The sequence below is a fragment of the Microtus ochrogaster genome, chromosome 4 (assembly GCF_000317375.1).
Source record: "Microtus ochrogaster isolate Prairie Vole_2 chromosome 4, MicOch1.0, whole genome shotgun sequence".
NCBI classification, from domain to species: domain Eukaryota; kingdom Metazoa; phylum Chordata; class Mammalia; order Rodentia; family Cricetidae; genus Microtus; species Microtus ochrogaster.
This window is the reverse complement of record NC_022011.1, coordinates 31160564-31173155: the sequence shown is the minus strand read 5'-3', so window position 1 is coordinate 31173155 and position 12592 is coordinate 31160564. Positions and strand designations below refer to the sequence as shown.

The 12592-nt window shown below is 46.2% G+C and overlaps 1 protein-coding gene across 4 annotated transcripts in view; it reads right to left on the bottom strand.

The window, feature by feature from the left end:
* Positions 1–12592, bottom strand: part of Tcf25 (transcription factor 25) — a 34177-nt gene that overhangs the window by 15612 nt on the left and 5973 nt on the right. For 3 of the 4 annotated variants that reach the window (XM_005345838.3, XM_005345840.3, XM_005345841.3), the window contains exons 2-7: positions 10443–10604; positions 9360–9434; positions 8509–8627; positions 7427–7492; positions 2092–2174; positions 864–994 (exon numbers count right to left, since the gene is read on the bottom strand). In XM_005345838.3, coding sequence (XP_005345895.1) covers positions 864–994; positions 2092–2174; positions 7427–7492; positions 8509–8627; positions 9360–9434; positions 10443–10604 — 636 coding nt within the window. The remainder of the gene's footprint in view (positions 1–863; positions 995–2091; positions 2175–7426; positions 7493–8508; positions 8628–9359; positions 9435–10442; positions 10605–12592) is intronic. The other variant, XM_005345839.3, reaches the window with a different exon arrangement.

The following is a 12592-nucleotide window of genomic DNA, read 5'->3' as shown; positions in this document are numbered from 1 at the left end:
GAGACAGGGTTTCTCTGTGGTTTTGGAGCCTGTCCTGGAACTAGCTCTTGTAGACCAGGCTGGTCTCGAACTCACAGAGATCCGCCTGCCTGCCTCTGCCTCCCGAGTGCTGGGATTAAAGGCTTGCGCCACCACTGCCCGGCTTCCAGCCCTAGTTTTTGTTTTTTTGAGCCAGGGTTTCACTACATATCCTTGGCTGGCCTCTAACTCAAGAGATCTACCTACCCCTGCCCTAAGTGCTGGGATTAAAGGGCTACACCACCATGCCTGGCTAGCAGTTCTTTTACCTCAAGGTGAGTGGTGTGGCTCAGCTGAACCACTGATGCAGTTCAGTGGGAGCTCAGAATTGGCCTAATTTCCTGAACAACAGCAATGGAAACTAGAATTTTTTATCCTCCTGAAAGAACTGTGACATCATTCAGGGATCAGGTACTCAAAGGCACAAAGAATGAGCTCTTCCTTGTCCTCAGTGATTGCAAACTCAACTGTGGCCCAGGCAGGGGACCCGGAGACAACACAGGCTGTAGCAGCACAGAAGGGACAGGCTATCTGGAGAATGGAACCAAGCATTCCCCCTGCCATAACACCTAAGCCAAAGGCAGCTGGGAATAGATCCCACAATGCCCTGCACACAGTTTGCAGAAGGGAACCGACAGCAGAGTGTGGCTCTCCTCTGAGAGGCTACACTGTTAGTTCTAAGCACACTTCCTCCAAACACAGGGTCTGATTGCTCTGCACACAGCATCTTCCATTCTCGGGGAAAGCAGCTGCTCTCAGACAAGCCTCCCCAAGTCATAACTGGACCTGGTCCAGGCACAGTGCACTGCCTGACCCCAACCATCAGGAGCTGCGGGGTTACGCACCACAATGTTGTTTGGCTCCATGGATTCCACAGCCACCAGGAACTTGTGCTGTGCTTGTTGGTACTCCTCGTTATGCTCAAATGCAAAGAAAGAAAGGCCTTTCTTGGATTCCAGCAGCCGCATTGATAGACCTGGAAGAAATATTGCTCAGGAGGGTGTGCTGGGGGCCAGGCTGGGGCACTTTGGAGGACTCCTCAGCTATAGGCAGTCACAGCCCTCCTGTTCCTGGCACAAGTATGCTACATGAACACAACTCAAACTGAGTGTCTGGGGCAGGCTGGCCAGTTCTAGTCCTATGCAGGCTATGAGCCGTTATCTGCCAAGAGCTCCTGCAGAGGGCTCAGACCTGCTCACACTGAATGAGCTGTACCAAGACCTCGAGTCCTGTCTGTTTCGCTTCCTCAGATCCACCCAGAGTACACACAGGAGGGAAATGCGTCAGGTCAGTATGAATGGCTAGGAGCAATACTAGAGACTATAGCACATGTATCTGCATGGTAGGAACATCATGCCCAGGTTCTTGGGATTAGCATCCAAAAGGCTATGCAGTGAGCACTGCACCAAGACCTACGGGTGAGGGTGACTTAAGACAGATACTCTTTTCTGTTCCTTCTATACAATGTTGGGTGCACAGGGACATTTAATTTCCCCCTGGGAAATTTCCATTAAACAAGCCAGTAATTCTTGTTCCCCTCCTAAAATGGCCCTACCTAAGGATGGAGTCTGGCAGGACTACATGGTTCACAAGCTTGCCTGTATGTGTAGGTGTTCTTGTTGGCAAGGCAAGAGGCCTAGCAGGGACAAAGACACTGTTAAGCACCAGTGCACAGGCCCAGAGCTCCTACACAGGTCTTCACCAGCACAGAAGAACCGGGACTCTTGGGGAGGGGCGGGGCTACTACACCACTATCACCAGTACAGCCACACACCACTGTGGGTTCCCTGCCCTGACCCTCTGAGGGGCTTTCATGCCTGTCAACTGAGACATGAAAAAGGGTCTCTGGATATTATATTTCTATACCACACAGCCAAGTATCTAAAGAGGACATTTACTTCATGCCCTCTTGCCTCTCTGTACTGCTGCCCTCTTCCTTTAAATTATGCATATTTGGTAGCTTGCTATGAAATAGAAAACCGTAACAATTTAAAATTAAGGGTGACTGCCCAAGAGAACTAAGAGTATTAGTACCAAATCTAAGTCACTGCCCAAACCCCAGCAGGGCCTCACCGGGTTTGCTGTATCGGGGCCAAGTGCTCTTAGGGGTTGTCAGCCATGTGCACTTAGGATATACACGCTGTCTTTGTCGAGGCCTGGAGAAACAGAACACAGCAGTTTCACTTTCATGGTGGATGCGACCAGGCTGGTCTGCCTAATCTTCATGGAAACTACAAAACTCAAAATGGAGGCAGGAAAGGTACATAGAAGTCAAGTGTGAGTAGAGCAGTTAGCGGACAAGACGGGGTGGATGGAGCAGAGTACTAGTAACAGCACAGCCACCACCACAGTCAGAGAAACAGAGACAGGAATCCAGGCTGAGGTGAAGCTCTGAGAATCTTCCCAGCACATGTGAGGCTCTAGGTTCATCCATAGCAATAATAAAAAAAAAGAGAAAGTTCAAACAGTCCAATAAATAGGCGGGGGTGGGGGGAGGAGAAGAGGGGGGCCAGAAGTGGTAGCACACAGCTTTAATCCCAGTACTCAAGAAGCAGATGTAGGCGGATCTCTGTGAGTTTAAGGCTGGCTTGGTTTACCCAGAGTGCTCCAGACATCCAATGATACAATGTGAGACAGTCTTAAACAAAAAGGCAGGCCTGAGAAGTATTCTGTTGACAGATGTGAGCTATAGAGTTGGCTCCCCTTGGGTATCAGGCAGAACAAACGTAACCCTTGGTTACGGCTGAGTAGCGGGGAATGAGATAAATACCTGACTGATAAATCAATACAGCAATCTGAAAAGGAAGCAACGGCAATAAGGAGAACCCTGAAGGGCACCTGCACATTTCAGAAGGACATCAGTCTGACAGGATTGCAGGGAAAGGAAGGCCAGGCTCTTTACATAGATCCTGCATGGATCACAGCAGCTACGCCCTCCCCACCTTTCCATGTCCTGAGCAGATGGTGAGCAGTAGGGCACAGATGGAAGGGGAGGAGGAAGGAGCCGTCTTGCTTCCAGGAGGGGAAACATCGGGTTGCTGAGTGAGTCACATGTGGATGTGTGTTGTTCTGCTTCCTTTATAATTTGAGATTCTTTGAAAAGAATGAGTAACAAGTTGTATTTCTGGAAACAAGATAGAAAAGCTTATTTTTTTTCTCTCTCAAAAAGAAATAAAATAGCTGCAGGAGAAAACCAAGTGTATTAGAGAAACAGAGTCAAAATCTGAAGGAAAGTAAGATAGGCAGTTACCCACAGACAGTTCCTGGACAGGGGAACTGTCCCCGAGCCTACAGGAGCTGGGAAGGCCATCTGGCCTAGTCTGAAGTAAACCTTTCACCTGGACGGGGTTTAGGGTACAGAGTGGTGGGCATGCTCAGAGAGGTTTGGGGAGGAACTCTGGACAGATAGATATTGTCAACAGGAAGATGAAGTCCCCAAAAGAGCGCTGGCCACACTGGAAGGAGAAAAGGCTCAGGCTTTGCCTCAAAGCAGCAGGGTAAGGGTGGAGAATGAAAAGGAAAAACATGGTAGCTTCTGGGACAAATCTTAGGCAGACATAATTTTTTTAAACATTTTATATTTTTACCCACGGTCTTTTTATGTAGCCTAGACTGGCCTTGAATTTGAGATTCCCGCCTCAGCTTCCTAAGCACAGGGATTACATGTGAGTGCCACCATGTCTAGCCAAAGACTGTATTTTTTTTTTAAAAAATCTTGTTTCAGCCAAGCAGTGATGGCACACGCCTTTAATCCCAGCACTCGGGAAGCAGAGGCAGACAGATCTTTGTGAATTTGGGGCCAGCCTGGTCTACAGAGTTAGTTCTAGGATAGGTAAGACTACACAAGGAAATCCTGTCTTGAAAAACCAAACTCAAAACAAATTTTTGTTTTTAAAAGCTTTTTAAAGGGGCTGGAGAGATGGCTCAGTGGTTAAGAGCATTGCCTGCTCTTCCAAAGGTCCTGAGTTCAATTCCCAGCAACCACATGGTGGCTGACAACCATCTGTAATGAGATCTCACGCCCTCTTCCAGCGTGTGGGCATACATGCAGGCAGAATGTTGTATATATAATAAATCTTAAAAAAAAAGAATTCAAATTATTAAAAAAAAAGCTTTTTAAAAAAAGATTTGTTTTATGTTTATGAATGTCTTGCATACATGTATATATGTGTACTAGGAGCAAGCCTGGTAGCTGTGGATGTCAGAAAAGGGTGTTAGATTTTCTGGGACTGGAATTATGGATGGTTGTGAACTACCACGTGAGTACTAGAAACAGAACCAGTCTTCCACAAGAGCAACAAGTGCTCTGAACTGGTAAGTCAGCTCTCCAGCCCGTGTTTTATATTTTAAAATTGATCCATGTATTTGTGTTCACACTCATGCACACATGTGTGGGCATATATGTGCCATGGTTCCAGTGTGGAGGTTGGAGGAAAACTTAGGGGAATTGGTTTCTCCTTACATCGTGTCAGTTGTCAGCGGGCAATTTGACTCTCTGAGCTACCTCTCTGGCCCAACTTAAAAGGTTTAAAGAAATAAACACAAGCCGGGCGGTGGTGGCGCACGCCTTTAATCCCAGCACTCGGGAGGCAGAGGCAGGCGGATCTCTGTGAGTTCGAGACCAGCCTGGTCTACAAGAGCTAGTTCCAGGACAGGCTCCAAAGCCACAGAGAAACCCTGTCTCGAAAAACCAAAAAAAAAAAAAAAAAAAAAGAAATAAACACAATACTATAAAAGTAACAAATGAACTGGGGTCAAGGTGGTGCCTGCCTATAGTCCCAGCTGTGCAGCAGTTCAGGACCAGTAGTGAGTGAAGAGTTCATGAGTCGAGACCAGGACTGCGGGTGTTCAATGTGTATGCAGCGTTTGTACGGCTGTGGATCTCACCCTAGCACTATACAGAATGAAATAAATATAATCATCAATTACTGTCAGTAACTATAACTCACAAAAACAGGAATAAAAACTGTAACGAAATGGCAGACAGACAAAGCAGGGTTGCAGGAGAGAGCAGGAGGGTTAGCCCTCATTGTCAGTTTGACAATATTTGCAATCACTAAGACTGTTGTCTGTGAAGGCGATGACAGAAAGACTGACCCTGAATGTGAGCAGCAGCAACCAAGGGGCTGGGATACTGGACTCAATAAAGGGTGAGAAGGGAGTCTGCTTCCTGATTGCGGACACAATGCTTCCTGCTGTCTCACACTCCTGCTGCCAAGCCCTTCCCACCATGACAGACTGTATCCCCTTAGACTGAAAGCCAGAACAACCCCTTCCTCAAGTTTCTTCTGTCAGGTGTTTGCCACAGGAACAAGAAAAGTAACTAATACAAAGAAACAGAAAACTTGGCCCAGGGCAGTACAATTAAGAGAACAATTGATTGATTGATAGATCGATTGATTGATTGATTGATTGGCAAGGCTCATGTATTTCAGGCTAGCTTCAAATTCACTACCAGGTAGCTCCTGGCCCTCCTGCCTCCTCTCACCAAGTGCTGGGAGTACTTGTGTGTTGGGGATCAAACCCAGGACTTCAAGCATACTAGGCAAGCACTCTACCAAATGAGCCTATAATTCCAGCTCCAAAAGGGAACATTTAAAGCATAAATATTTTTCATCAATGTTCCCAAAAGAAGACATCAAAGTCAGAAAAATTAAACACTAGAAGTATAAAACAAGAAATAAATAAGCCAGGCATGATGGCCCATACCTTTAATCCCAGTACTTGGAGAACAGGAGCAGGTGGATGTCTCTGAACTCCAGGCTTGCCTGGTGTATACACTAAATTCTAGGCCAGCTATGACTACATAGTGAGATTTTACTCCACCACACAAAACCCATAGGAAACAAAAGAAAAGTAGAAGTAAAGGGCAGGCGAAAAGCCAGCGGACTTAGTCATAATCTAAGAAATAAAAGTAGAAACAACACCAAAGCCCCCAAAACTTCTCGTGTCTGCTATGAGAAGAGGCTGACCCTGGGTGGGGTGTGGATCTAAGCCGCACAACTCCTCCGTGGGTAGCTCGGCAGCGGGCAGCTCTGTCTCACAGAGCTGTGCAGTCATGGGATGACAGCCAAGAGCTGTACACAATCCAGCATCTGGGGCGAGTACCCAACCCTAGTACATCACAGCATAGAGAATGACAACCTAGAAAACCAGACCTGAAAACCAGGCTGTTACAGTGACCAACAGAATTCTCTCGTGGTCACATAAAGCAAGTACTGGCATGTGCTCCTACAGTATACAACCTATTACCAAATAACAAGTACTGGCATGTGCTCCTACAGTATACAACCTATTACCAAATAACACGGGGCTGTGGTGAGAGAATGAAAGCCAAAGGTCAAATGACTAAACAGACTAAACTTTTTCAAAAGATGCACTTGTCTTACAAAAACCCACAAAACTTAGAAAGACAATGCTAGGGGCTGGAAAATGGTTCAGCTATTATGAGCATTTGCTGCCCTTATAATCGGCCTGGGTTTGGTTCCCATCACCCACATGTATGCAACACCAATTCCAGAAAACCTGACACCCTCTTCTGGCTTCTGCAGGTATTGCATGTACACAGTACAATTTCAAACATGCAAACTCTGAATGTATTTCCATATATGAAGCACTATATTTTATCTTATCAATATAAATAATATTAAAAAAAATAAAAAGACGGTGCTAAGCTAGCCCTGACAGTACAAAGCTTACAATCATAGCACTTAAAAGGCTGAGGCAGAAGGTTAGAGAACTCAAGTTCAAGGCCAGAGAATCCTGTCATGAACAATAAAGCAAAGATAAATCTTTCTAGACATTCTGATGGAGAAGCAGAGAGAATACACATTGCTTCCTAACATAATTCCCAGAGGTGGACCCTTGTACCCTTTTCCTTGACTCATGGGACACCCTGCAATGCTATCCCTGTCACATGTCGCCCAGACACTAAGAACTATTAAAAACCAACACAGATACAACACCTCCTATCACCTCAACTTCGGATTATATAGTTACTGACTGAAAAACAAAAACACGACTTTGAACAACAAGGTCTTTAGCATCTTTGTAAAAATATGATGTCCTTTCGAGACCAGCCTGGTCTACAGAGCTAGTTCCAGGACAGGCTCCAAAGCTACAGAGAAACCCTGTCTCGAAAAACCAAAAAAAAAAAAAAAAAAAAAAAAAAATGATGTCCTTTCTAGGGAAGAAGGCATGAAGGACAGACCCCTGTACATGGAGTCTTGATGACTTCACAAATCATTTCAGAACCAATGCTAAGAGCTCTACTTAATACACTATTGATGCAAACATTTCCCCTAGGAGAACTCACGGCATTCCTTCTGCCTCAGTCTCCCTCTACACAGCCTTCCCTTTACAGTCTGGGAAAGACAGAACCTGCAGAGCAGAGTGACCGGGGCCTCACCGTTGTTCTCCCAGGACCGCTCGAGCACCAAAATACCTTTTCAGTTCCGTATCTGGATTCAAGTGCCTGAGGAAAAAGTTTAGAAAGAAAAATTATGTTCTTCTACAGTAATTCTAAATTTTTTATAAATTTTCAATTTTTATAAAATTTTATAAATTCACATAAGGATCTAATAGGGAGCTTGGCATGGTGGTACATGCCTGTAATCTCAGTACTTGGAAGGCGGAAGCAGGAGGATCAGAAGTCCCAGCCAGCCTTAAGCACACTGTGAGACCCACTCTCAAAAAAATGACAACAAGCCGGGCGGTGGTGGCACACGCCTTTAATCCAGCACTTGGGAGGCAGAGGCAGGCGGATCTCTGTGAGTTTGAGACCAGCCTGGTCTACAAGAGCTAGTTCCAGGACAGGCTCCAAAACCACAGAGAAACCCTGTCTCGAAAAACCAAAAACAAAACAAAACAAAAAAAAAACTGACAACAACCTCTGTAGTAAGAACTACGTTTTACTTATCCGAATGGGAACGGCTGCTCCACACAGCTCAAGAATCCAAGATACATAAAGCTAAAAGTCCTCTAAAATATGAATGTTTCTTCTTCCTTGATATTTCTTAAATGTTTAATAAGCCTGATTTATTTGCTTCTGAGGCAGAATGTCTCATTCTGTAGCCCAGGCTGTCCTTGAACTTGTGGCAATCTTTCTGTTGCCCAGGCTGTTCTTGAACTTGTGGCAATCTTTCTGCCTCAACCTAATGAGTCCTAGTATCACAAGCAGAAGCCACCATACCCAGCACGCATTGCTTCATTTTGTTTTTTAAAGGAGCTGAATGTCAAGTTGGTGGCACAGACGATGGGATGCAGGGGATTCCACATGTGAGGTGCACATTCCCCTCTGAACTGCATCCCTACACCTCACCACTGTCCCAGAAATAGAGCAGCCCTGTTCTCCTGCCTCCACTTCCCCAGTGCTGGGGCTGATTACAAATGTAAATTATCAGATTTGACTGGAAAAAAAGATAGTAATTTTTCTTCTTTTTTTTTTCCCAAATATTGTTTTTTTCTCCTGAAGTGAGGGCAGGGCTGTACCTGTGCTCCACATACAGGACGTGCTTCCTGGAGTTTAGTGGAGGGGGGCCTGGGTGGCTGAACCCGCTGCTGTCTTCGATCCTCTCTAAGATACGATCAATATCTTCTAGCCCATTTTCCTAAAAGTCAGAACACCTGTTAATCATTGCATTGACTTTCACTGCTAGGATTCTAGGCATGCGCCACCATACCTGGCTCTGACTTTACTTCAATATTATAACCATCGGCAACGGAATGATTTATTTTGAAAAAGAATGATTATGTTGATTTACCTCCTAAAAGACATGATCATACGCTGCACAGACGTTCAGAAAGGAGACATGTCTCACTAGAGAAAGCCAGAAGAGCTGGAATCACAGACTCAGAGGGCCCTGGAAATCACAGGCTAAAACACCACATCTGTTCTCCAGAGGAGCCTACCTCCCTGGGTAAGCCGAGTCATGACCCTTTGCTGGACGGTAACAAAACTTCGACTTTTTTTTTCCAGAACTACAGTAAGACATGAGGCAGGACTGTACCGTCTGATGACAGATCCAGTGGCCTCTACACTCACTACCAACTTAAACCATTAGGATAAGACAAAAGTAGGTTGAGCAGGGAAGAAATCTAGAAGGAACGCTCACCTCAAAACACAGAACCCAAGAGTGAGGTCTGACAACCAGGAAGCAAAGGGCTCAAGGCAGAGCAAGATCTGTAAGTGATGTTCCCTTTGTTCTCCTGACCTCTCAGCCACACTTCAGTGGGAAGCAATCAAAATGTTCAATAAAACAAAACTTTCTTCAGAACCAGCCTGAGGGACCATCAGGAACAGTGAGGCTCAGGCAGAGGAACCAGCCAGCTTGACAACATACCGAGGATTCTCCTGTGCAGCTTTTCTTATTTTTCTGCTTCTTTTTCTTCTTTCGGAGTTTGCCACTTGCATTAGACTAATGGAAGGAGACACTTTAATCAATGGAAAGAAATAAAATCGGAAACATTAAGAACTACGCAACAGCCAGGTATGGTGGCGCACGCCTTTAATCCCAGCACTTAGAAGGCAGATACAGGTGGATCTCTAAGTTTGAAGCCAGCCTGGTCTATATAGAGAGTTCCAGGCTAGCCAGGGTATATAGTGAGACTCTGAATTAAAATAAAATAAAATGCTGGGCGGTGGTGGCGCATGCCTTTAATCCCAGCACTTGAGAGGCAGAGGCAGGTGGATCTCTGCAAGTTCGAGGCCAGCCTCGTTTACAAAGTAAGTTCCAGGACAGGCTCTAAAACTACAGCAAAACCCTGTCTCTAAAAACCAATAAATAAATAAAATTTAAAGAACAAGTTCAATTCCCAGTGTAATAGTGCTCCTTCTTTTCCCCACATCCTCGAGTTCTTCCAATTTACCTGCATTTCTGCAGTAAGAAACAACTCCCATGGTCCTCCCCAGTGACAAGGTGGGCGTGGCCTCTCATACCCTGCCCTGACGTGCCTCAGGACTTCCCATACCTACAGTAGACTTAGCTCACAGGACCATCCAGTCACCTGGCAACTGTCTTTCTCTCTTCATTTTGCCAACCATTTCCTGCTGTGCTCTACCTGGCCTGAATGGGTACTCACTGGGCCAGGGTTCCTCACGGTGGGCCCTACCTCTGCTCTCCTGCAACACCTACAGTAGCCGAGTCCTTCTATGAGAACTCAGGCTTCACCAGACAACATCTGATCAGACACAGACACTCTTGAAAGAGGCAGGTGGACACTCTACATGGTACCCAAGAGGCTAATAATGGCCTTCAGATTCCCAAAGAAACCTCACCTAGGTTCCTCAGGGCAACCAGACAATTGATGAGCTCAGACTCAGAAGAATTCAGGAAACTGGTGGGACAGGGTACTGAGCTGCTAGCACCCTGGGGCCTTTCCTCTGACATGCCTCAGTCACCCCATCACCATATGACCACCTATACCTGTTCTGGGAACCCTGCCTTGGCCTCGTCCTCATCTTGCTTCGCCTCTGGGTTTCCACGCTGAGCCCTTCCTTTGTTCCCTGATGACACAGAGTCTGGCAGGGCACAGTCAGACCTCTCCCCATTTACCACAAGGTCATCCTCAAGATCTTCGATGTTTATCTAGAAAAAAAAAAGACAAGAAGGACATGAAAGCAGCTGAGCATCACAGTCCAGTGTACGCGGACACACTTGAAAACGGAGAGGCCTCTGAAGGGGTCAGGGTGCAGTAGTGAGAAGGAAGAAGTATCTGGTCCGTGTAGCACAGCACATTCCAGAGCTTCTGAGTGACTTCTGGCTCAGTCGCGCACCCAAGCGATATCAACGGTTGAATGGTGCACAGCACCATCATCTTTAGGCACGACATTCAGAATCCCAGACCACAGGACCCCATTCACTGAGTACCTCCCAAAGGCAACTTCAAATTTCTTCTTCTTTTTTTTTAAATGTTTATGAGTATTTTGCCTACATGTACCACATGTATTTCTGGTGCCCATGGAAGCCAGAGGAGGATGACATATCCCTGGAACTAGAGAGTTATGAGTCATCAATGTGGTTCAAACCTGGGTTCTCTGTAAGAGCAGCAACCAGTGCTCTTGACCACTGAGCCATCTCCAGCCTCAATAAACTATTTTTAAGTCTGTTAGACTTGCCAGACAAGGTACCACAATGCCTGTGACAGGCTGCTAAAAGAGAAGCTACTTTTTGAATTGGCAGAAGGAAGCCAGCAGAACTCTTCATTCCGGAGTGATTATGTACCTGAATATCAGGAATAGCAGCTATCTATGTACAGGCAGAACTGAGGAGACGTCTGGAAACATGACAGATATTTCCCATTGATTGTTCACAAATAGAACACTAACACATTCTTTCCTCACAGAATATTTACTTGCAAACCTTGCTAATGATTCCTCAGGAGGGCATAGGACAAAAAACAACAAGAATGGGCTAGAGAACAAGTTTAGCAGCCAAGAGCACTGGCTGCTCTTCCAGAAGACCTAGGTTTAAGTACCAGCACCTACAAGTCTGCTTACAATCTTCCATGTTCCAGTCCAGGGATCCAATGCAGCATTCCAGCCTCTGTGCACACCAGGCACACATGTGATACACAGGCATACATGCAGGCAACACACACACACATAAAAATAACCTTAAAAAATGAACACGCCTCTCATTACCCTCATGCTGTTGAACGCACTGTGTGTGGCAGTAAGAATTTAGTTTCACTGGGCGGTGGTGGCGCACATCTTTAATCCCAGCATTTGGGAGGCAGAGGCAGGTGGATCTCTGTGAGCTCAAGGTCAGCCTAGTCTACAGAGCTAGTTCTAGGACAGCCATGACTATTACACAGAGAAACCCTGTCTGGGGTCGGGGGAGAAGGTTTAGTTCCACTTTATAGATACATAATAATAAACTGAATCCCATCCAAACAAAGGCCTAGCCTCTATCCTGGTTTCTGGGCAGTTAACATCTAAGCAAACCTCTGGTCATTCTCCACAGTAATGTCCTCTTCATTGGGGATTCAATCCACACTGACCAAAGGACTTACAGGGGCCCCGAGGCCAAGTCACGTGGTAGCAACATGGTCTAATGTGGGTATCCAAAGTCACTATCTCATCCTCCAGAAGCACCGCAGAGCCAGGTCGGCTAAGTGAACTACACAGTAAAGCCCCATTCAAGGAACTCCACCAGCAAACTGCAGAACCAGCTCATCTTGCAACCCCCATGCCAAAAAGAGACAAAGAACCTGAACATGGAAACTCAGGTCATGTTCCCCGGCTGGGAATGCTTCATGCACACGGTCATGGACATCTGAAGGACTGGAGGCCCACCTGGTCGACAGAGCAAGCACGGCCTCTGGTACTTCCCTCTGTCCACGCTCTGTCCTTGCACACTCTGTACGTGTTTCCTGAGGTAAGCCACACAACAAAATTCTTATTTCTCACTATTTACTAACCCTGCAAGGTGGCCTTGAGAGCCCCATAGTAGGAACCAGTGTCAAAAAGACAGTCACGTGCCAGGCGGTGGTGGCGCACGCCTTTAATCCCAGCACTCGGGAGGCAGAGGCAGGTGGATCTCTGTGAGTTCGAGACCAGCCTGGTCTACAAGAG